Raw genomic sequence first — 25578 nt, 5'->3', positions numbered from 1 at the left:
AAAAATCTGCCACCATTTCTACTTTTTCTCCTTCTATTTAACTTCAAGTAATGGGACTAGATGCCATGATCTTAGTTTCTTGAATGTTGAGTTTTAAGCCAACTTTTTCACTCTCCACTTTTACTCTCTTAAGAGGCTTCTTTAGTTCTTCACTTTCTGCCATTCGAGTGGTATCATCTGCGTATCTAATGTTGATGTTTCTCCTGGTTATCTTGATTCCAGCTTACGATTCATTCAGCCTGGCATTTTGCATGATATGCTTTATATATAAGTTAAATAAGTGTGACAATATACAGCCTTGATGTACTCCTTTCCCAATTTGGAACCAGTCTGTTGTCCTATGTCCAGTTTTAACTGTTGCTTTTTGTCCTGCATACAGGTTTCTCAAGGGACAGGCAAGATTTTCTGGTATTCCCACCTCTTTACGAATTTTCCACAGCTTGTTGTGATCCATACAGTCAAAGGCTTTAGCATAGTCAATGAAGCAGTACATGGTTTTCTGGAATTGCCTTGCTTTCTCTATGATCCAACAGATGTTGACAATTTGCTCTCTGGTTCCTTTGCCTTTTCTAAGTCCAGTTTGTATACCTGGAAGTTCTCAGTTCACATACTGCTGAAGCCTAACTTGAAGGATTTTGAGCATAACTTTATGAGCATATGAAATGAGTGCAACTTTACAGTAGTTTGCTCTGGTATGTTCTTTTATTCCCTTTGAATCTGAAACATTCTTCTAAAGTGGACTAAATTCAGTCTTCAGAGAAAATACGCAACTGAAGCTGTTGTGAGAATAAATAATACATAAAACACTTGCAGGAATGGAACCTGTAACATGGTTATGTGCTCTATAAACGTTAGCTGTACACTCTAACACTATTATTTTCCCCCATAAGAATGTAAGCACCATGAGAGCAAGGACCCTGTCGGTCCTGTTTACTTGCTGTTGCCCTGAGCATCTGGACTGGTGTTTGCATGAAGTAAAGTGAAAGTCACTCAGTCGTGTCTGGCTCTTTGCGACCCGTGGACTGTGCAGTCCATGGAATTCCATGGAATTCTCCAAGGCCAGAGTGGGTGGCCTTTCCCTTCTCCAGGGGCTCTTCCCAACTCAGGGATGGAACCCACCTCTCGCGCATTGCAGGCGGATTCTTTACCAGCTGAGTTACAAGGGAAGTCCCGGTGTTTGCATAACTTTATAATAAATAGTCTAAGCGTCATGCCCCTTCAAAGGAACCCTGGGCAGGTCCCTTGATGGCAAAATGGACTCATTAAGATCTTTTCTAGTATTACGACCTTAAGACTGATCTTATATCCCTCCCCTTCTTTCTAGTGTTTGAAAGCCTTGATAATAAAAGTCCGGACTGCAGATTAACCCCAAGGCATTTTGGAACACCAGCCGGGAGCCTGAGCCCGCCTCCGTTGCCTTGGCAGCGGCTCCGCCCCGAGCTCCGGAGATCCTCGGCCCTGATTGGCTGGGCCTCGGTCTCCTTCTCCGGAAGTAGCGGCCGCCGCCATTGTGCGGCGCTGGTCCACTCAAAGGGTGCTGGCTGCAGCCGGCGTTTTGGGCTCTCGTCCTAGGTTCTCGGTCTCCCGTACTGGGAGCCCGGCGGGCCCGGGCCTCCCATCCGTGCCGGTGCGGGCGCCGGCATGTGGCTGTGGGAGGAACAGGGGGGCCTCATGGGCCCCTTCTCCTTCCTGCTGCTGGTGCTGCTGCTGCTGACGCGCAGTCCCTTCAATGCCTGCCTCTTCACTGGCAGCCTCTACCTCCTGTTGCGCCTCTTCAGCTTTGAGCCGGTGCCCTCCCGCAGGGCTATGCAGGTGCTCAAGCCCCGGGACCGCGTTTCCGCTATCGCCCACCGCGGAGGCAGCCACGACGCCCCGGAGAACACGCTGGCAGCCATTCGGCAGGTGAGTCCCCCATGCCTTCCGCCCCTACGCCCCTCTTGGGAGCTTGGGCTTTTGCCTGCCTTTCCGAAGGTTCCCCAGCCTTTTCATGATGGCCTTAGCATTCCCCGTTCGTCCACAAAGAATACATTCAAGTGGCCATCAATCCGTCTCAATGCCAGAAAATCTCCTGACTTCCAAGTGTTTATGGAACACTGCAAATACCTGTGTATTTGCTATATGCCAGGTACTGAGGATAGTCATGAACAAGACAGAAAGGGTCCCCGCTTTCACAGAGTTTGGCGTTGGAGTAGGGGAGACAGGCCTTAAACAAGTAAGTACATAAATGAGGTACTTTTAAGAGAGCAATGAGTGCAATGAAGAAATAGGCTAACGCAATAAGGAATGACTAGAGGGAGAAGTCATGCTACTGTAGACAGAAATCCTGTTGGAAAGTGACCTTTGAACTGAAACTGTAATTATGAAGAGCCACCCATGAATCTGGGGGGAAAGTGCTCCAGGAAATGGAAACGGCAAGTGCAAAGGTACTGAGGTGCGAATGATGTTGGGATCCTTAGGTAACAGAATAGTAAATGGCCTGACTTCAAGGGGCTAAACAAAGGCTGGTGTGTGAATGAAACAGGAAATCTGGCCTGGTTAAGGAGAGTCTTCGTCAGTGGTTAGCTTACATATTCTAAGTGGATCACTTCCACGGGGGCTGTCTTTATTTTTTCTCCAGAGTGTCCAGGTCGTCTCCTTATCAGGATCCCCATGGTCAGACAACCCTGGCAGCAGGACCCCTGATGATTTCTGCCTCCCCTTTTCACCAGGCTCTCTTGGCAGTCTCCAGACTTCATCATAATGATAGCTTGCTTAGTAAGAGAGCTTTGCAGTTGTCTAGGCACTATTGCATCTGTGAAAATATATCTGATCCTCTCATTTCTCTGAAACATTTCAATATTGAGTCAGTAGGAAAACTGGCTCACACACACGTAGCTCTGTCTCAAATTCAGCCTTTGATTCTGTTAGCTCAGTTTCTCTATACACTGGTGCCAAGTGAAATCTCAGACAGTTTTGGGTGAAGTAGAAAGAGAAAGGAGCCACAGTGGGCTGCTACCCTCAAAACCATGGTGTCCCCACTTTGGGAAGATAGTGAGAGGTTTTATAGTAATTGTTCAAAGAGGGCATGATCAGCTCGTGGACATTCTTCTGATGGGTTGGTGGTGAGGTAAGTCGGAGTCAACATCTTGAACCTTCAGGTCCAACTGGTCTGGGGTCTACAAGCTTTGCGCAGCATACCATTGTTAATCATAAATTCTCCCACCTGGAGGGGGTTTCAGTACCTGTAAATAGCTCAAAGATATTGCAGTGTTTATCTGTTGATAGGGAAACAGGACCTTGCCCCAAGACTTCTCTTGACTGTTTCTCCCTGGTCTCACATCCACTCCCTTCCCTGATTAACAGCTGCTTGAATCTGCCCTTTGGAATTCAGGGAAGGTCATGGAGGCGGACTGAAAGCTGTTTCCTATAATACAAGAAGTGGGGGGACAGATAAGTCTTGGTGCCCACGAGCTCCACAGGGCCCTGCGCGGTATCACCTTCTGATTCCAAGCCCCAGTGCTCTTTGTTGTAGATTAGAATATTCATGTTCCAGGATGTTGAATTTGGAGTGACCTTTCTTTGCCAGCTAGGGGACAGACAGTTTTGTGTGGTGAGCGAGTTGCTTAAGTGCTCTGTGTCCCAGTCAGAGTCACGGGTAGGATGTAGCAAGCATAGGATACCTTGCCTCACTGTGATCCTAGCTCTGACCTTAGTTTCCTCATTTGTAAAGTGGGAATAATGTTAATATCTGCCTTGTACTGCAAGGAGATCCAACCAGTCCATTCTAAAGGAGATCGGCCCTGGATTTCTTTGGAAGGAATGATGCTAAAGCTGAAACTCCAGTACTTTGGCCACCTCGTGCGAAGAGTTGACTCATTGGAAAAGACTCTGATGCTGGGAGGGATTGGGGGCAGGAGGACAACCGAGGATGAGATGGCTGGATGACATCACCGACTCGATGGACATGAGCTTGAGTGAACTCCGGGAGATGGTAATGGACAGGGAGGCCTGGTGTGCTGCGATCATGGGGTCGCAAAGAGTCGGACACGACTGAGCGACTGAACTGAACTGAACTGAACTTTACTGAATCAGTTGTGATTCAGTAAAGTAGTCTACATAAAGTGCTCGGCCCAAGATAAGACTTCCACAAATGTTAGCTCTTTGGGCCAAGAATCTAAAGACAGAGTAAAGGTAAAAAGTTTTAAGTCTGAAGCAGGAGAGAGTCAGAAGGCAGTTTTAATTTGGTGAAGGGCATCTGTTTATAAACCAAGTTATGTCTTTTATGCTTCTTTCCCTTTAGTTCTTTGTGACAGAAGGGAGACAGAGCAGCTCTTCTAGCATTCTGCTTAAAAATAAGTCTAAAAACATGAACAAAATTTTTTTAAAAAGCCAAAATAATTTTCAAAGAAACAGACTTTTGGGCACAGTGGGAGAAGGAGAAGGTGGATAATTTGAGAAAATAGCATTGAAACATATACATTGCCATATGTGAAATAGAAAGCCAGTGGGAGGTTGATGTATGATGCAGGGAACCCAAAGCCAGAACTCTAACAACCTGTAAGGATGAGGTGGGGAGTGAGGTAGGAGGGGCATTCAGCAGGGAGGGGACACGTGTATACCTGTGGCCAGTTCATGCTGATGTATGGCAAAAACCATCACAATATTGTGAAGTAATTATCCAATTGAAATAAATTTTAAAAATAAGTATAAAGATAGTGAAGAATGTATTTCTCATTCTAAACAAACTGAAAGGTTGGATGAAGTAACATAACTACACAGGAGATAAAATTGTCATGAAAAGGAATAATTACTATAGAAAAAAACATTAATTGTTATTGGCTTTCATTTCAACTTATGTAAATTGCCTTAGAGTATGTTGTTGTTCAGTGGCCAAGTCATAGCTGACTCTTCACAACCCCATGGACTACACAGCACACCAGGCTTCCCTTTGCCTTACCATCTCCCGGAGTTTGCCCAAGTTCATGTCCATGCCTTAAAGTGTTAGTTGAGCGCAGAAGATATCCATAAGTATTTACCAATGGATGTTGTGGTTTAGCCAGGAACATGTCAACTAAATATAAACCATATTAAATGTGAAAATATGTGTATGCAGAATACACATACATAGATAGAGTGTCATATCTTGTTGTGTTGCAAGGGAATTATAGCTAAATTCCATTCATACCTTGTGTGTTTAGGTTGAACTTGTCTTTATGTAATTATGATTAAATAACATTGTTCCAAGCTGATTCCTGGTTTTAAGAGGAGATGAGATGTCATTTAGCTTGAGGTCATTGTCAGTGAACTGTTTAGCCACGATCGAATTTAGCTGCAGAAGACATCCCTCTTGACTTCAAAAGAAGTATGTAGTTTATTCCCTTCAGAGTTTGTTTTTTGTCCTGTTCTTCCTCCCTGTGCTTGTTTGCAGCTCATAATTTATATTAAACATTCCATTATGTAAAAAATTCAGGGAAGACATTTTGACAGTGGCAGAATTTCTGGTAGGTTATAGAATAGCTAGAGAAGGAGAAACTTGAGAGGTGAAATGAATGCATTCCGAAAAGATTCACAATTACAGCTAGTGACTGAAGCATGAAGTTAAACCTGCAGTTCAGTCTCCACAGAGGGACCAGAGTGCAGCTTTAAAAGTTATACTACTTTAAAAGTGTAATTCAGATTAAATCCTGCCAATTTTGAAAACCCTTCAGTTGTTTTTCTCTTGGACTTAGGTAAAATCAAAACAACTTTATATTTTGGACCTTTTGGTTAAACTACCTTGGGCGTTTATTAATGATGCTTTCAGCTTCATGCAATAGAAAGTCTTAACTTCAAATGTTTCAAACAATAAGCGGACTTTATTCCATAAGAGGTGTGTCTGGGAGAGGTAACTTCTCGGATGGTTTATTCAGCTGTGCAGTTTGTGATTGTGGAGGACTCGGTTTCTAGCTCTGTCTGCTCTGCCACCTGTGGCATATTTGTACTATATTGATAGCCCTCATTGTATTGATAGTTGCCAGGTGACCATTGCAACCCCAGGCCTCATATTCTTATGGATCACCATCTGACCTCGAGAAAAGACTCCACTCCCTCTTCCATAAGTCTTTCCAGAAATCAGTCGCTCTCTGTCAGTCTTTCCATCTCCCACCCGAGGAGGGATTGGTAATAGTCCACCTACAACACAGGAGACAACTGAACACGGGCCAAAGCAGCTCTCTGCCAGCAGGAAGAAGAGGAACAGATCCCTGCAGGCAGTCGGTCCTTTGTGGCTCCTTTCTACCTTGTGGCGTTTGTATCATACTCACTATTTCTTTTACTTAGAAAACTTTTCTCCTGGATCTTTGTATTGTTGACTCCCTTTTATCACTGAAGTCTCAGCTCAGATGTCATATTCTTTTTTTTTTCTTAATTTATCTGTTTTTAATTGAAGGATAATTGCTTTACAATATTGTGTGAGTTTCTGCCATACATCAACATGAATCAACCATAGGTATACACATGTCCTCTGCCTCTTGAACATCCCTCGCACCTCCCATCCCATCCCACCCATCTAGGTTGTCACAGAGCCCTGGTTGGAGTTCCCTGAGTCATAAAGCAAATTCCAGTTGGCTATCGATTTTACATATGGTAGTGCACGGAGAAGGCAATGGCAACCCACTCCAGTACTCGTGCCTAGCAAATCCCACGGACGGAGGAGCCTGGTGGGCTGCAGTCCATGGGGTCGCTAGGAGTTGGACGCGACTGAGCGACTTCGCTTTCACTTTTCACTTTCTTGCAATGGAGAAGGCAATGGCAACCCACTCCAGTGTTCTTGCCTGGAGAATCCCAGGGACGGGGGAGCCTGGTGGGCTGCTGTCTCTGGGGTCTCACAGGGTTGGACACGACTGAAGCGATTTAGCAGTGTATGTATTTCCGTGCTACTCTCTCCATCCATCCCACCCTCTTCCTTCCCCCAACTACCCAGAGTCTCCATAAGTCTCTTCTCTATGTCTGCGTCTCCATTGCTGCCCTGTAAATAGATTCATCTGTACCATTTTTTAGTTTCCACATATATGTATTAATATATGATATTTGCTTTTCTCTTTCTGACTTGGTTTGAGGTGGGAACCCTCAACTGGAATACCAACCCCCATTGAGAATAACAACTTTCTGCCTTCTGCCTGTTATCTTGCTGAAACAGCTTTTGCTCACCCCTCAACACCCCTGCTTCTGTAATCTTGCTCGCTCTTTGCTTCTGCGGGAACTTAAGCTGCCTGGGGTGGGGCCCAGGTTGTGGGGGTGGGAGGAGGCTGAGCTGCTTGAGAGGGAAAGTCCTAAGGACAACTTTCTGCCTTCTGCCTGTTATCTTGCTGAAACAGCTTTTGCTCACCGCTCACCACCTCTGCTTCTGTAATCTTGCTTGCCCATTGCTTCTGCCTGGGGCGGAGCCAAGGGTTGGGGGGAGCAGGGGGGAACAGGAGGGCGGGGGATGGGGGGAGTCTGGAAGTGACTCCACTGAGCCCACGCTGGTGCTGAATAAACCCTGTTCTGCATCTCCAAGTGCCACTTGTCTGTTTCCGCCACCACAGTTTCTGTAACAGCTTCATTTTGTATAATAGGCTCTAGCTTCATCCACCTCATTAGCACTGACTCAAATGATTCCTTTTATGGCTTAGTAGTAGTCCGTTGTATCTATCTACCGCAGCTTCTTTATCCCTTCATCTGTCAGTGGACATCTAGGTTGCTTCTGTGTCCTACTACTCCTAGTAAATAGTACTGTAGTGAACTTTGGGGTACATGTATTTTTTTCAGTTATGGTTTTCTCAGGGTATAGGCCCAGTAGTGTGATTATTGGGTCATATAGTAGTTTTATTCCTAGTTTTTTAAGGAATCTCCATACTGTCTTCCATTTTGGCTGTAATCCGTTTACATTTCCCACCGGTAATGCAAGAGAGTTCCCTTATCTCCACACCCCCTCCAGCGTTTATTGTCTGTAGATTTTTTTGATGATGGCCATTCTGACCCGTGGGAGGTGATGTCTGATTGTGGTTTTGATTTGCATTTCTCTGATAATGAGTGATGTTCAGCATCTTTTCATGTGTCTAATTGCCAGCAGTACGTCTTCTCTGGAGAAATGTCTGTTTAGGTCCTTTGCCCATTTTTGATTGGGTTGTTTGTTTTGCTGGTATTCAGTTGCATGAGCTACTTGTCTGTTTTGGAAATTAATCCTTTGTCAGTTGTTTCATTTGCTATTGTTTTTTCTCATTCTGAGGATTGTCTTTTCACCTTGTTTATAGTTTCCTTTGCTGTGTAAAAGCTTTTAAGTTTCGCTAGGTCCCACCTGTTTATTTTTGTTTTTATTTCCATTACTGTAGAAGGTAGGTCATAGAAGATCCTGCTGTTATTTATGTCATAGAATGTTTTGCCTGTGAGTTTTATAGTTTCTGATCATGGTGTAGGTCTTTAATCCATTTTGATTTATCTAGTTTCATTCTCTTGCATGTAGCCGTCTAGTTTTCCCAGTACCACTTAACGAAGAGACTATCTTTGCCCCATTGTATATTCTCGCCTCCTTTGTCGTGGGTTTATCTCTGGGCTTTCTGTCTTGTTCTCAGATACCATATTCTTAAACAGGCCTTCCCTGATTGCCTTGTCTAGTGACTCCTGCCTGCCTTAACTTTCACATTACCCTCCATTTTCTCTTTCAAACTTTTATCATTACATGTAACATGTTGATAATCTCTTTCTCCCCACTAAAATGTAAGATCCATGTTCCTTTTTTTCACTGCTTACCAATCTCCTCACTATTTAGAACAGTGCCTGATACATAGTAGGCACTCGATAAATGTTGACATTTGTTGGAAGAATTGTGGTGTACAAGTAGCCCATCAGAAAAGATGACCAATACTGTCAGCCATCGGAAACATGCAAATCAAAACCACAGTGAAATACTACTTCATACACCCTTGTTGTCGTTCAGGTGCCAAGTCATGTCCAACTCTTTGTGGCCCCATGGACTGCAGCATACCAGGCTTCTCTGTCCCTCACCATCTGGAGTTTGCCCAAGTTGATGGCCATTGAGTCGGTGATGCCATCCAACCATCTCATCCTCTGTTGCCCTCTTTTCCTTCTGCCTTCAATCTTTGCCAGCATCGGGGTCTTTTTCAGTGAGTCAGCTGTTCGGGTCAGATGACCAAAATACTGGAGTTTCAGCTTCAGTATCTCCTTCCAGTGAGTATTCAGGACTGATTTCCTTTAAGATCAACTGGTTTGATCTCCTTGCTGTCCAAGGGACTCTCAAGTGTCTTCTCCAGCACCGCAGTTTGAAAGCATCAATTCTTTGGTGCTCTGCCTTCTTTATGACCCAGCTCTCGCATCCGTACGTGACTACTGGAAAGACCATAGCCTTGATTATACGGACCTTTGTTGGCAAAGTGATATCTTTGCTTTTTATTAACATACTGTCTGGGTCTGTCATAGCTTTCTTGCCAAGAAGCAATAGTCCTCTAACTTCCTGTGTACAGTCACCATCCGCAGTGATTTTAGAGCTCAAGAAGAGGGAGTTTGTCACTGCTTCCACCTTTTCCCCTTCTATTTGTCGTGAAGTAATGGGTCCAGATGCCATGATTTTAGTTTTTTTAATACTGAGTTTTAAGCCAGATTTTTCACTCTCCCCTTCCACTTTCATCAAGAGGCTCTTTATCCTCTTCACTTTCTGCCGTTAGGGTGGTGTCATCTGCATATCCAAGGTTACTGATATTTCTCCCAGCAGTCTTGATTCCAGCTTGTGCTTCCTCCAGCCCAGCGTTTCTCATGATGTACTCTGCATAGAAGTTAAATAAGCAGGGTGATAATATACAGCCTTGATGTACTCCTTTTCCTATTTGGAACCAGTCTGTTGTTTCATGTCCACTTCTAACTGTTGCTTCCTGACCTGCATACACGTTTCTCAGGAGGCAGGTAAGGTGGTCTGGTATTCCTGTCTCTTCAAGAATTTTCCAGTTTGTTGTGATCCACACAGTCAAAGGCTTGAATGAAGTCAGTGAAGCAGAAGTAGATGTTTTTTTGGAATTCCCTTGCTTTTTCTATGACCCAGTGGATGTCAGCAACTTGACCTCTGGTTCCTCTGCGTTTTCTAAATCCAGAGTATATATCTGGAAGTTCTCTGTTCACATACTACTGAAGCCTAACTTGAAGGATTTTGAGCATAATCTTGCTAGCATGTGAACTGAGTGCAATTGTAGGGTAATTTGAACATTCTTTGGCTTTGCCTTTCCTTGGAATTGGATTGAAAACTGACCTTTTCCAGTCCTGTGGCCACTACTGGGTTTTCCAAATTTGCTGACATATTGAGTGCAGCACTTTAATAGAATCATCTTTTAGGATTATTTATTTATTTATTTGCTTTGCAAACTTCTACTTTGTAATAGCAGAATTATGTATTCCATAGAAGCCAATATTACGAAACAGCCCTCCTGGCTTAACCTTCCCCACCCCGCCTTGAAATGAAACACAGCTTGAAAACCAGAGGCGGCTTCACCTCCTAGGTCCTTCCGGCTCTAACAGTATTGTTTTCCCCTTCAGAAGTTACCGTGGACTGTGCAAAACAAGTGAGCCGAAGGCAAGGTATCATCTAAAAAGGGTCAGTTCAGACACCATTTTTTCAAGAAGGCAAATGGAAAATCAGCAGCAGATCCCACTGGACTCTTTCAGTGACCAAGAATTTCATTTCTAGTAAAAAATTTAGAAACAGTAGGTGTTCTCAGAGGACCTGTGGTTTGGTTCTGGACCTCCCCATGGAGCCAGTTGGTGTCCCTGAGGGTGAGGAGGGCAGAGGACTCTGCTCAGAGCCTCTGTGAGCTCATCCACAAGTTTCTGATCTCCAGTTCCAGCTGTTTGGCCTGGACCTTGTCCTGTGTCACCATCTTCCAGAGCCTTTGGGTCTCGCCTTAAAGCCGATAGAATATCTGCAGCAGCTCGTTCTCTGTTTCTGATCTGTGAGCCAGATTTTCTTCTCCAGTCCATGTTCTGCCGCCCACCTTGGCGCCTTCTCCTCTAGCAGGGAGAAGGGCCTCTGGCCATCCTCTGCAACCAGCCTTTCTGTCTGGTTGAAGAGATAAGGTGGGGGCTCTGGGGACAGAGAGGGGTGTCTCTGAGGGCAGAGGCTGCGGGCTCAGCAGCTCAGCACCAGGCCTAAATGACATCAGGATGGGCTCTCTTCATCCCACTGAGCCACTCCCGGGCTGTCAGAGAGGGCTGGGCACTGGCCTTAGGCGGGTAGATGTCCTCTTGGTAGGATTCTGACCGCCTGCGTACAATCATGGATCCGGGCTCGATGAGGCTGTTGGTTGTGATCAGCTTGTAGAAACGGAAGATTTCACAGGAGGACACGTCGAGACCTGTCTTTGGTACAACCCCAACCCCCTTCTGTGGGTTATAGAGCAGTATTCCATCGGGTAGTTCAGGTGAGGTTTGTTGGCACTGATCTCATAGTAGCGGATGTTCCTGTCTCCCTTCCCCACCATGTACAGCATGTTGGTGTCCACATCTAGACAGGAAACAGCACGCCCAAGGAGCCGCTGAGGTCCCCCCCGTGCCAGGCACAAAGAGAGGTCGTCCTGGTCCCATCGGGCCATCTGCTGGTTGTTCCCTCGGGATGTGCTGTGGACAGCAGCTTCTTCAGGTTCCCCAGAAACAGCACTTTGTTGGCCGGGTGCCCTTTATGGTTGGCTTCCTGGAGGATGGCCCCTGCTCAGGGATCCTGAACCCGAATCTTGTGGTCTTTATAGGCAGTGGCCAGAAGGCTGCCATCAGTGTTGAAAGACATGGAGAGGATCATGTCTTGGTGACAGTTAATTGTCTTCATGGGGCTCATGATTACAGACTTCTTTGAATCCAGGTTCCAGACCATCACCTTGTAGTCGTAGCTGGAGCTGAAGAGGATGTTGGCAGCCGTGGGGTGCCAATCCACCAGGCCCTCTGCAGGCATGGCCCACCAGCTCCTTCCTGAAGGCTGTGAGGTTCTTGGTCAGCAGCTGCTTGGGGATGCCCCAGATTTTAATCGTTGCATCTTCAGGACAGGAGGCAATCTCAAAATCATTGAAAGGGTTCCATCTGACACCTAAGACATTCCCTCTGTGCCCGCAGACCTTCAGGTAGTGGGGGTCCAACTTTCCTGTCCAGTGCAAGGGGATGACAAGGAAGGCACCCCCACCAGTACACTCAGTCACGACTGCAGTGAAGTTGGGGTTCACAGCACAGAAATGATTGGGACGCTATGGATGATGGACACAGTCATAGCAGTTCTTGCTGGCTGGTTTGCCAAAGATGTGGCAGAACTTGGAGCTCCGGTACTGGGGGTGCTATGACATCTTAAAGTCGCTTCAGTGCCTCGCAGCTGCCGCTCCCATCCTTTAGGATTTTAAATAGCTCTGCTGTAATCCCATCACCTCCACTAGCTTTATTGGCAGCAGTGCTTCCTCAGGCCCATTTGACTACATGCTCCAGGATGTCTGGCTCTGGGTGAGTGACCACACCATCGTGGTTATCGGGGTCGTTGTGATCTTTTGTGTACAGTTCTTCTATGTATTCTTTCCATTTCTTATTGATTTCTTCTGCTTCTATTAGGTCTTTACTGTTTCTGTCCTTTATTCTGCCCATCTTTGGATGAAATATTCCTTTGATTTTTCCAATTTTCTTGCAGAAATCTCTGGTCTTTGTCCTTCTGTTGTTTTCCTGTATTTCTTTGCATTGTTCATGGAAGAATGCCTTCTTGTCTCTCCTTGCTATTCTCTGGAACTCTGCATTTAGTTGGGTGTACCTTTCCCTGTCATACCCACTAGGACAGGTATAAGCAAAAAGACAAGAAGTATGGGCAAGATTATGGAGAAATTGGAACCGTCATACACTGATGATGGGAAACTAGTCTGGCAGTTCCTCAGAAGGTTAAGCATAGAATTACCATATGAACCAGCAGCTCCACTCCTAGGTGTATATTCAAAAGCATTGAAAACATGCACCATGTGAAAATGTGCATCATACAAGAATGTTCACAAAACAAAAATGTTCACAGCATTATTCATAACAGCAAAAAAATGGAAACAATGGAAATGTCCATCCGCTGATGAAAGGGTGAATAAAATGTGCTGTATCCACACAATGGAATATTGTTTCACAGAAAAGGAGTGAAGTCCTCATACACGTATAACATGAATGAACCTTGAAAACGGTATGCTAAGTATAAGAACCTAGTCACAGAAGATTGCATATTATATAATTCTGCTTTTAGAAAATGTCTAGAGTAGGCAAAGCCACAGAGAGAGAAGTAGATTAGTAGTTGCCAGGGACTGGGAGGGTTGGAGAGGGAAGTAGGGACTGACTGCTAATGGGTATGGGTTTTTTTTAGCGGGAGTGATGAGAAGTTCAGAAATTCATTGTGCTGATGGTTGCACAATTGCAAATATGCTTTAAAAAAATTGAATTGTATACTTTAAATGGATTTATTTTATGATATGTGAATAGTATCTCAAAAGCCATATGAATATGATGACTTTGGAACTTCCCTGGCAGTCCAGTGGTTAAGACTTCAGGCTTTCAACACAGGAGGTGGGGGAACAAAGATCCCACAAGCCGCGCAGCATGGTCAATAAATAGATACAATGACTTTATTAAAGCAGATACTTTAAAGTCAGTTTTGTCGAAGTATAATTTACATACAATTAAAGGTATATTTCAGTATATACTTTGATGAGTTTTTATAAACATATACCTGGGTAGCCACCACTTCAGTTCATTTCCGTCACCCTAGAATGTTCATATGTCTTCTCTTTGGAGTCAGCCTCTACTCCTGCCTCTCTCCTAAGGCAATCATTGATCTGATTTCTGTTACTATACTGTGCTATACTATTCTATTACTAATTGTTACTGCTAAAATACAAGAATTTGTATTATATGTTTATTTGTCAATTACTATACTACACTGTACTATTCTCTCACCATTATTATTTTTTGTGTGGTAGCCAAATAAAAATGCCTGTAATGAATAAAAGTATAATTGAACCTAATTACTAGCCTCGAAGAATGAGGTTAACATTTGTGTTACAGTGAGAGAGATGCACTGTGAATACTGGAAATGAGATCTTGTTTTATGTTATAAAATATATAACCAGTGCTGATTTACCAGTGCATAATTAATATCTTTAAGTTAGAAAAGGTACACTTTTATAAAAAGATGTACCTTTAATTAGTGTACATGTAAGCATTACATCTTAAATAATGACGTTTCCGCTGAGGCATATAGTTCTAGTCATAATAGCTTATATTGAGTGCTGTCTCTGAGCCAGGCACCAAGCTTGGTTATATACATGCATTATTTCTAAATTCTCACAACAACGCTTAAGATCCTTAGAAAAGCATCATCATAAAAACGATGAAAACAGGCCAGAGTAATATAAGTAATTAGATGACGTAGCCAGTTAGTGTTGGAATTGGGATTTTTAGAGTGGGAAATCTTAGTAACATATGTGAAAATCAACCTTTGAAGCCTAAAAAAAATAGTTATTTATCTTTATAAGTGAGGTTAAGAAAGGATTTAAGTAAAATAGACAAATCTCCGCCTATAAAGGACATAATAAATTTGACTGTATTACAACTATAGTCATTAAAAAGAGCATAATAACAGTAGCTAATATGTATTGAACGTCTTCTATGCACTACTGCAGTGTTGTATATTTTTATTGACACTTAAGTGTGTAGTAAATATATAAAGACCTATAAGGGATTGATATGGAAACAATGCACGTCCACTTGGCAGTTACCTTTGGAGAAGAAGAGGGTAGGGATTTAGCTGTATCTAGCTGTATCTAGTGTGATAGTAAGGTCATGTGGTTATAGTGTAGCCTCAGGACTTTGCTGGTAGTTCAGTGGTTAAGATTCCATGCTCCCAATTCAAGGGGCTCAGGTTCGATCCTTCGTCAGGAAACTAGATCCCACATGCCTCGCAGCTAAGAGTTAACATTGCCACAGTGAAGATGAAGATTCCACGTGCCACACCTAAGACCTGGTGGAGTCAAATAAATAAATAATTTTTTTTTTTTTTTAAAGAAAGTGCAGCCTCTACCACATCCTTGTTTGTGTAACTGAGAGCAAGTTTCTTAATCTCTGTCAGTTTTCCTCATCTGAAAATCAGCCTATTAATCAGTTCAGTCACTCAGTCGTGTCCAACTCTTTGTGACCCCACGGATTGCAGCACGCCAGGCTTCCTTGTCCATCAGCAATTCCCAGAGCTTGCTCAAACTCATGTCCACCAAGTCGGTGATGCTCTTCAACCATCTAATCCTCTGTCGTCCCCTTCTCCTGCCTTCAATCTTTTCCAGCATCAGAGTCTTTTCCAGTGAGTCAGTTCTTTGCATCAGGTGGCTAAAGTATTGGAGTTTCAGCTTCAGCATCAATCCTTCCAGTGAATATTCAGGGTTCATTTCCTTTAGGATTGACTGGTTGGATCTCCTTGCAGTCCAGGGGATTCTCAAGAGTCTTTTCCAACACCACAGTTCAAAAGCATCACTTCTTCAGCACTTAGCTTTCTTTGTGGTCCAACTCTCATATCCATACATGACTACTGGAAAAACCATAGCTTTGACTATACGGACCTTTGTCAGCATAATAATGTCTCTGCTTTTTAATACGCTTTCTAGGTTTGTCCTATCTTTTCTTCCAAGGAGCAAGCATCTTTTAATTTCATGGCTGCAGTCACCATCTGCAGTGATTTTGAAGCCCAAGGAAGTAAGTTTGTCACGTCCCCATTGTTTCCCCATCTGTTTGCCACGAAGTGATGGGACCGGATGCCGTGATCTTAGTTTCTTGAATGTTGAGTTTTAAGCCAGCTTTTTCACTTTCCTCTTTCACTTTCATCAAGAGGTTCTTTAGTTCCTCTTCAGTTAACACCATAAGGGTGGTGTCATCTGCATATCTGAGGTTATTGATATTTCTCCCAGCAATTTTGATTCCTGTTTGTGCTTCATCCAACCCAGCACTGCACATGATGTACTCTGTATATAAGTTAAATAACGTATTAATAGTACCTCCTAAAGGCTTGTGATGATCAAATGAGTTAATATATTTAAAGCAGTTAGAATAGTGACTGAAAATAATGCATATTATTGTTTTAGGGCAGCAAGAGGTTGAAGCAAATATGGCAAAATGTTAATATCCATTAAGTCTTTTTTATTATTTATAAAGATTATTTCATGTTTTTGCATAATTACAAAAATTTATTTTAACTTTAAGGTCTTTATCATAGTAAACATTTCATATCTTCATTGTCTCAAAGAAGCAAAGGAAGCAAATGTTGGACAGTGTGTCTCGGAGGAGTGTGGCCCCTCAAACTTTATGTTCCTGTTCTATTTTTAGATAAATCCTTCTGTGCTGTATTGGGCTCACCCACTTGTTGGCCAACAGCCAGTGCTGCTCACATTAACAAATGTAGTGTCTCGTAGAAGCAGGCTTGGTGTTTCTGCTCTAGAGGATGGAGTTAAACCAACAAAAACCTGACTTATCCAGTATATGCCAAAGTATTGCAGTAGCCAACTAATCAACAAACACAGAGGAATCATCAGAGAGTCTATACCAGAGAGTGGGGGTAGACAGTGAAATTTGACTAAATATTTGTAATTGCGAGCCATTAATGGCCCGTATAGTTAAAGCAACCAGAGAAAACAAATTCCAAAAGTCTCCCCATTTGCCAGTCTGAGTAGGAGAAAAGTGGGGAAGTCAAAGTTTTTATGGAATTACTTACACTGACATTTTTAACCTTGTGCTGTGCCGTACTAAGTCATTGAGTCGTGTCCGACTCTGTGTGACCCTGTGGACTGTAGCCTGCCAGGCTCCTCTGTCTTTGAGAGCCTTCAGGCAAGAATACTGGAGTGGGTTGTCATACCCTCCTACAGGGGATCTTCCTGACCCAGACAACTGGTCTTTAAGTCTCCTGCCTTGGCAGGCAGGTTCTTTACCACTAGCGCCACCTAACCTTACTTGTATTGAAGTAAGGTTAATGTCCATGAAAAAAACAGGTTGGGTTGCTATTTGGTATAGGAAGGGAATAGAATCAGTAAAAGAAACAGTCTGCTCAGCCAGCCCTGATGGTCATCTTGAGTGCTTGGATTGCAAAATGACATCTGTGGCCACTTGACAATAAAATCATCGGTGTTTTTGTTAAGGCAGCTAAGAATGGAGCAGCAGGCGTGGAACTGGACCTTGAGTTCACTTCTGACGGGATTCCTGTCTTAATGCACGATAGCACAGTAGATAGGACGACTGATGGCACCGGTCGACTGTGTGATTTGACATTTGAACAAATTAGGAAGCTTAATCCTGCAGCAAATCACAGATTAAGGTAAGTGGTGTATTGTCGCCTAAACATATCTTTCAGCTTGTGTTGGAGATCACATCAAGACACTGGCACCTTCTAATTCTGCTCCAGGAGAGTTGTTTTGTTATGTTTGTTTCCCACTGTATACAAGTTTCCCAAGTATCAAGCACGTGCCAGGAGCAACAGAAATAAGATGTTTTTCATCTTTTCCCACTGAGGCCAAATTTGATTCAGAATTGTTCTCAAGACAATACTCTTAACATGGCAGTTACTTTGTACTGTCACAAATGTCTATATGTGTGTGTGTATGTATGTATGTATATCAGAGCTAGTCCTGTAAGATGTTCCTGAAGAAAAGGGTTCTATGATCAAATAAGATCAAACACTGTATACTTTAGATGTTTCCCTTAGGGATACATCTGTCATTGTATCCCTCTCAGTCAATTCTTAGCTTTAATTTAGTGTTTCTCAAACGTGTATGACCACAGAACCCATGCCCATCCCACCACCTTGCAATTGGTATACTGGATGATACACTTTGTAATGTGACTGTTTAAATCCCTCTCCTCTTGTCTTTGTAATACTGAAAAATGTGTTCTTACTGTAATTCATGTTATATCAGTTCTCTGGTCAATTTATTTGACCCAGTGATAAGTTGTTGTCCTCCCCACAGGATGGCTTGGACTTTTCTTTTCCTTGGAACTGAAAGAAAAAGTGAGCCAAAGAAAGTCATGCTTTAGAAAGGAGACTGATAACATTTGAAAGTTCTGAGTCAGGGCTGCTGAAATTGCTGTCTGCTAGTACAGTTACTTCATTGCTCTGCCAAAGGGGAGGGAAAGGCTGGTTTCGATACTACAGTGATGTAGCTGTTAAGATGTGGAGAAGGCAATGGCACCCCACTCCAGTACTCTTGCCTGGAGAATCCCATGGACAGAGGAGCCTGGTGGGCTGCAGTCCATGGGGTCACTAAGAGTTGGACACGACTGAGCGACTTCACTTTCACTTTTCACTTTCATGCATTGGAGAAGGCAATGGCAACCCACTCCAGTGTTCTTTCCTGGACAATCCCAGGGACAGGGGAGCCTGGTGGGCTGGCGTCTCTGGGGTCGCACAGTCAGACACGACTGGAGCAACTTAGCAGCAGCAGCAGCAGCAGCAGCTATTAAGATGTAAAGTTCAAAGTCAACACTTAAAGCAAAAATGCTTAGATAAGTTATCTTTTTTAAAACCAAGATCTTACCGCTGGAATAATGTGGTTGAATTAGCATACATTAAATCATGTAGACTGAAATTTCATTATGTGAGAAAAGCTGATTTCTTGTGTGTCAGAAACTCCTTTTCTTTTTAGAAAAATTATGTATTAGAAAATTATTTTTAAAGTTGCACTTAAATGTATAACAATACAGTTAACAGATGTATATGTATTGCTAGGAATTTCTCCTGCATCAGACTCTATTGGGGAAGTCACAATCTTAAAATTAAGTCTCTGAGTTCTCCAAAGATGGCATATAATCTGCCCTTTAAAGTTACTAATTACAAATACAGTGAATGCCTGAAAAGTAAATGATTTTTATTGTTGCTGATCTTTGGCCTAGCATATCTTTAATTTGGTTTAAGAAGATATAGTAAATTGTCCTTGGACTTTGGGATGATTAGAGAAAGGAAGTTGGTGAAAACACTCTTCCTTTGGTTGGGAGACATTTGTCAGATGTCTGTTTCATTTAATTTTTATCTTTTCTTTTTTCCTATATTGTACTATTTCTTTTCCCTCTCTTGTAGGAATGATTTCCCTAATGAAAAGATCCCTACCCTAAGAGAAGCCGTTGCAGAGTGCCTAAACCATAACCTCACAATCTTCTTTGATGTCAAGGGCCATGCATATAAGGTACAGTTTATTCCATAGGATTCTCTTTTGAAAATACCTCTTTATTTGCTAGTCTGTTTCAAAATTAATTGTATATTTTCTTATTTATATTTTCTTCTTAAATTATTTTTACAAATTATATTTGCGTAATGCAAGTTTACAAAGCAAAAATCCACATCTTCAAGGAAGCAGTAAAGTATGGAATCTTTTAACCTTTTAAACTTTGATGGAACTATTTAATTCCTCCTACTCAACAACTAGCATGAAATAGAGTCAGGTTTCTCTTACTTGAATAAAACATTCACAGAAGATATTAAATAAACAGTAAAGAGGCACTTCTTGAATAGACCACTGTAGTAACCTCATAAAAAAAACTTCAGAAGTTGAACAGGAGACTGGTTGGATCTGGCTGATAAGAGTCTTAGATAGAGAGCTGTGGACTGAATTTAAAGAAAGCTCCTGTATTTAACGCTTCTGATAGCGAAGAGGATATTTATCTTCTACAAAGATGTGCCCCTTTTGTATGATTTCTGTCCCTTATGTATAGTTTTTGGTTGGTTTTTTTTTAGTTGGCTGTACTCGGTCTTCGTTACTGTGTACAGGCTTTCTCTAGTTGCAGCGAGCAGGGGCTACTCTTCATCGCGGTGCTCGGACTTCTCATTGCAGTGGCTTCTCTTGTCGCAGAGCACAGGTTCTAGGTGCACAGGCTTAGGTGCTCAGTAGCCTGTGCAATCTTCCTGGACCAGGGAAGATGGTAGACTATGTCCCCTGCATTGACAGGTGGTCTTAACCTCTGGACCACCAGGGAAGTCTCCCTTGCATATAGTTTTTTATTCTATGACTTGAGCAGTTATTTACTATAATTCTTTTAAATATGGTATTACATTTCAAATAAGATTTGCATAACTTTTAGAACATATACTTTTATACATAAAAACACATTATTGCAGTGGAAATCAATGGGAAAATATGGTTCATATTATGTTTATTCTCTTAACTTTTCAAGTACAAATACATTTTTCTGCATTTATACAACTGGGGTATTTCCCCCCAGTGATAATTATGATCAGTTATGACCAGCTAGGGGCTCCCCAGGTGGCTCAGTGGTAAAGAATCCGCCTGCCAAAGCAGGAGACACAGGTTTGCTCACTGGGTCAGGAAGATCCCCTGGAGAAGGAAATGGCAACCTACTCCATTATCCTTGCCTGTGAAATCCTGGAGAGTTCTAATGATACCAACTTTTATTAAAAATAAAAAATGTTAAAAACAATTTTTATTTAAAATTGAAAATAATTGTTAAAACCTGAAATATGAACCTCTAATTTAAGTACAATAAACTCCCATTTTTGAAGAAAAAGGAGAAGGGTGCTCTGGCTAATTTATTATTTTGGTAAACTGATAGTTCTCTATATCTAGGTTTTTCAGTCAGTCTGCATCAGAATCACCAGGAATACATATTGAAAATGCAAATTCCTAGGCCACCCCACTCAGAGATTAAATCCTAAAAATGGTTCAGATCGTGGGCTCAAGGAGCATGTATTTTTAATGGGCACCTTAGGTTTTTTTTGATGATATGGCCCACATTTGGAAACCCTGATAGGCCCTATGTTTGACCCACAGTGTACTGACCTTCTTGCTTATTTTCTTAGACTAAGGAGGGGTGAGGGAGGAGAAGAAATTTTGTTTTTTAATCCAGGTATTGCCGTTTGAGCTTTCTGGCTGGGCAGCTTTGGATAGAACATCATGATCTGATTGACCAGGACGGGACTATGAAGAAACAGGTGTCAGCAGCAAATTGGAGCTGCAGTACGGGAGCGAGATCACAGGCGTTGGAGATCATGACTGAACTGTCACTTCCTACAGCGTAGTGTTAACCTTGATCGAGTTCCGTTTCCTTGTGGGCAAAGAGGGAACAACATAAGAAATGACCATGTAAGGTCATTATGAGAGTTAGATAAAGAATCTAGATGAAACATCACACAGTGTGTGTTGGTTGAAAATGACTTCAACTCTCTAGCGCATACTTGGTGATATTAGTGAAGGGAAGCATGACATGAATAATTTCTTATTTTTTGTATTGCATTTCATTGCTTATATTTGGTTATAGGTTAAATGTGATTTTCCAAAAAGTAGGGGTATTTCAAAAATTATGATGTAACAGCATGACAGTCCACTTAACATCTGGACACCTCTGTTGTTAGCTGCTACTGTTGTTCGATGGCCAGGTCTCTTAATTCAATAAAGGTTACACAATGCCAGTATTTTAATTGTGTCATTTCTTGTCATTTAGTACCTGGACTGCTACAAAAAGAAACTTCTGCTCATCCTGGGAAGAGCTGGGCGACTTCCAGCTCTTCCCAGTTTCTCCCTGTCCCATTGCTTCTCCCTCCATGCTGGTGATGGGTGACATTTCCTCTCAGACGTTTCCTCTCTCTGGACTGAGAAAATCTATCCTTTCTAGTTCCCAGACTGGTTGACTCCTGCTTCAGCTAGGAAAGGCAGAGAGTGATAGAGTTGTAGGAAAAAAAGGACCTTTCCTAGTGGCTAAACTGGGATATAAGGAAAAGACTTGTAAAATTTTGCTTGCAGCCTCCACTGGCCTGTAGTCTGCCATATTTTTCCAAAGTATGACAGAAGGAGGTGAGCCTCTCAACAAAATAGTAAAGCAGCAGTATCCAGCTGCTTACTTATCTGCTGGTATGAGTTTAAAATGCATCCTAGTGGATAATGCAATCTACCAATACTCCTTTGAACATCCCCATATATTAGTAAACTTCTGATGTAGTTAATAGAGTTGTACTTAATAATACAGTAGTTAACTGGCTGGGACTACATTTTAATAGATTTTAAATACATGAATCTCTCTGTTTTACAGGCTACTGATGCTCTAAAAAAAGTGTATATGGAATTTCCTAAACTATACAATAATAGTATCGTCTGCTCTTTCTTGCCAGAAGTTATCTATAAGGTAAAATTCTGGGGTTTTGTTGTATGTAATATTATGTTGGTTGGTGGTGATAATAGCAATGGACTAAATAAGCATAAGATAGATGCCTGTTAAACTGAACTGAATCAATTAAAGAGACCCCTCTTTTAAATTAACAAAATTTGGGAAGGGCAGGGTACTTGGACCCCGTTTTAAAGTGCCTTGATTCCTTTTTAGCTCCTCCTCTTAGGTTTATAAGGGCTTCCCTGGTGGCTCAGAGGTTAAAGCATCTGCCTGCAATGTGGGCGACCTGGGTTCAATCCCTGTGTCGGGAAGGTCCCCTGGAGAATAGACTACCCACTCCAGTACTCATGGGCTTCCCTGGTGGCACCTGCAATGTGGAAGACCTGGGTTCAATCCCTGGATTGTGAAGATGCCCTGCAGGAGGGCATGGCAGCCCACTTCAGTATTCTTGCCTGGAGAATCCCCATGGACAGAGGAGCCTGGCGGGCTACACAGTCCATAGGGTCGCAAAGAGTCAGACAGGCTGAGCAACTAAGCACGTTAGCTAGGTAGAATTCTTCTGTAGAAAGGAGCTCTCATCTATGATTTAGCTACTCAGTAGCAAATAAATGCTTAATTTTGCCCTTTGTTCATCAGTTTCCAAAACAATGAGTTGGCTCCTCAACAATGGCCAACGTAGCGTATATTTAAAATTTTACAATAAGGGTGGAGCCTGCTGAGATATAAAGTCATTGAGATAAATAATGTAGTGGGGCTTTCAGACATTTGAATCAGCGTTTCCCAAACTTCCTTAACCACAGACCTTTAAAATGTGTGATACGTTTTCCAGAGCAGCATAGAGCACAGACTGAAAGAACTCTATCCACATCCCCGTCTCTCCATTGCTTTGTCTTCGTCCCTGCCCCCACTTGTCTCTTCTCACATCTCTCAGCCCATTTCCCCACCCCCGCACCTTTTTTTAGCCATTTTCTCTAAAAAGGATCAAAAACTAACAAGCCCATCTTGAAATGGTCGTGGTTTCATCCTAATTGCATTCTGATTATCTCTAGCCATAGTTTAAATCCATATCCAATTAAAAGTTATTACTCTTTGTGACACTGTTAAAATTTGATCCTGAAATTGTAATGTTCTCATTGTAAAGATAGGATTGCAATTCTTTTAGGATTGTGGAGGAAGTGTCTATATTGTATATTTACATCTTTACATCTAACATATTATTTTCTCAAAGGATGTATGATAGAGTATTTAGTAGACATGGGGGCAGCATACTACCCATGACCACCTCGTTCAGAAAGAAGTACATTGGCTAAATAGAGCAAATGAGAGGTATTAGAGTTAAGTTGTGATTATGGCTTTCTTTCCCCAAATTTCTTTTCAGATGAGACAAACAGATCAGAATGTAGTAACAGCTTTAATTCATAGACCTTGGAGCCTTAGCCACACAGGAGATGGGAAACCACGCTTTGAATCTTTCTGGAAACAGTCCATGTTTGTGGCATTGGACATTTTGCTCGATTGGAGTATGCATAATATCTTGTGGTACCTGTGTGGAGTTTCAGCTTTCCTAGCACAAAAGGATTTTATATCTCCGTAAGTTGGAAGATTTTATTTTCTCCTGACACATTTCCTGAATGTTCTTCTTGAAAAGGAGGATTAGCAGTGGACACCTGCATTGATTCCCACCCACAGAGCCAGTCATGCCTTTATTAATTTGGAATGCCATTAGCTGCTTAGATGGGAAGAGTTCAGGCCTATTTCACTGTCTCCAAAAGATACTGATCAATTATTCTTGTTTTTTAGTGCATTTTAAAGAAATAGTGTCAAACTAAGACAACAGAAACAAAGAAATTGTATTTCCTTATGATTGGCTCCCTTTAAAAACAAACGCAGGATCCAGGGAAGACGTCTTGTGGGCACCTGCCTCGTCTCTCCTAGCTTTCCTACAGGCTCCACTCCATTGCTCCTGAGAAACTTTCCATTCCCTAAACTGTTAGCATTCTCTGAATCTGTTTTGGCGATTTTATGGCTGTGTATTTCAGATGGTTATAGTTTTTAAGTTTTATGTTATTTCAGGCATGCATGCATTCAGTTCAGTAGATACTTGATGTATGCCTGTGGTATTACAAGATCCTGTGTAAGAAGCTGATGATGGCTGTGGTGAAAAAAAGGAAGCCCTAGTCTGCCCTCATGGAGTTTATAGTCAAGAGGAAGAGAGAGATGCTAATCAGAAAGCAATCCAATAAATACTAAATTATAGTAAGATAAATGCTATATAGGAGAGACGAGTGCATGTATACTGTTCAATTTCTCCTAGTAAAGGAGTCAGGGAAAACATCCTCACGGAAGTAACAGCTAAACAACTAAGCTAAGATCTGAAGGGAATTGAGGAGGGTAGGGGTCGAGATCCAAGTCGGGGGAAAACACGTGCCAAAGTGTTGTGGCAGGAAAGAGCCTGTTTCTTGCAAAGAATTGGACGAAAAATCAGTTCACGCACAGAAAAGAAAGAGGGAATGTGGCGTAAGATAAGGCCAAAGAAATAGATGAGGCTAGGCCACTGCTTACAGCCTCCAGTAGGGGCACGTGGCAGCAAGGGATGGTTTTTAGGAGGTGGGTGAAGTGTTTAAAGCTGTGGCCGTGTGGGGGAGGCGCTCATGCTGGGCTTGGAATAGTCTGGTTGCAAGGCAGAGGCCGGTTAAGAGGCTCCTCCTAGATGCTGTTAGTCCTCCATGAATATCGTACTTAGAGACCATTAGAGATTTCTGGGACAGTTGGCATTATTCTAATGGTTGATTTTTCCTCTTTCTCCAGGGACTATGTGAAGAAGTGGTCAGCTAAAGGCATTCAGGTTGTTGCTTGGACTGTTAATACTTTTGATGAAAAAAGTTACTATGAGTCTCATCTTGGTTCCAGCTATATCACTGACAGCATGTTGGAAGACTGCACACCTGAATTCTAGACTTCCCCCCCCTACCCCAGGGAGGAAACATAATTACAGAAACTGTCTGTGGGCCTCAGGCAGGGACATCAATAAGCCCAAGCCCTTGAGGGATCGGGCGGCTCACATAAGCAATAGTCGTAACTGGGTTTTCACCTGAACCAAAGCAAAACCCAGTGTAGCCACCATGCTCCATGGAATGCCTGAGTTCAAAATTGATGCTCTTCAAAGTCTGGGTCTGCAAAAAGGCACAACACTCCTGCCCTGACTTAGAGGAGGCACACTTCAAGACCCAGTGAAGATAAGCACAGATTGTATTGTGCAATTTGGGGGTGCAATGCAAATGCATGGGAAACGCATGATCACTCGGAGTAGACATTTTAAAACTTGACACACTTACGTAATTGACTTATTTAAGATGTTTGTATCTAGCTACATTATCAATGTACTGTAGACATCAAACTTGTGACCATACTAACAAAATCATTAAAAGGAGCACTAAGGGAAAA

At 42.5% G+C, this 25578-nt stretch overlaps 1 protein-coding gene and 1 pseudogene across 2 annotated transcripts; one reads left to right on the top strand and one right to left on the bottom strand.

Moving 5' to 3' along the window:
- The first annotated feature begins 1454 nt into the window (after nt 1-1454).
- GDE1 (glycerophosphodiester phosphodiesterase 1) lies at nt 1455-25578 on the top strand. Of its 2 annotated transcripts, none has more exons than XM_069570219.1 (6): nt 1455-1902; nt 17169-17344; nt 19100-19205; nt 22060-22152; nt 23513-23724; nt 24943-25578. In XM_069570219.1, exons 1-6 carry the CDS (start codon nt 1642-1644, stop codon nt 25088-25090), a joined length of 996 nt encoding a protein of 331 aa, XP_069426320.1. In that variant the 5' UTR covers nt 1455-1641; the 3' UTR covers nt 25091-25578. The 2 variants fall into 2 exon arrangements, with proteins under 2 accessions (XP_069426320.1, XP_069426321.1); XM_069570220.1 differs by having other exon boundaries at nt 1469-1902; nt 17173-17344.
- Nucleotides 10800-14502, bottom strand: LOC138429091 (coronin-2A pseudogene; annotated as a pseudogene).

This window comes from Ovis canadensis, chromosome 24 (assembly GCF_042477335.2).
Source record: "Ovis canadensis isolate MfBH-ARS-UI-01 breed Bighorn chromosome 24, ARS-UI_OviCan_v2, whole genome shotgun sequence".
NCBI lineage: Eukaryota > Metazoa > Chordata > Mammalia > Artiodactyla > Bovidae > Ovis > Ovis canadensis.
This window is presented reverse-complemented; position numbering and strand designations above follow the sequence as displayed.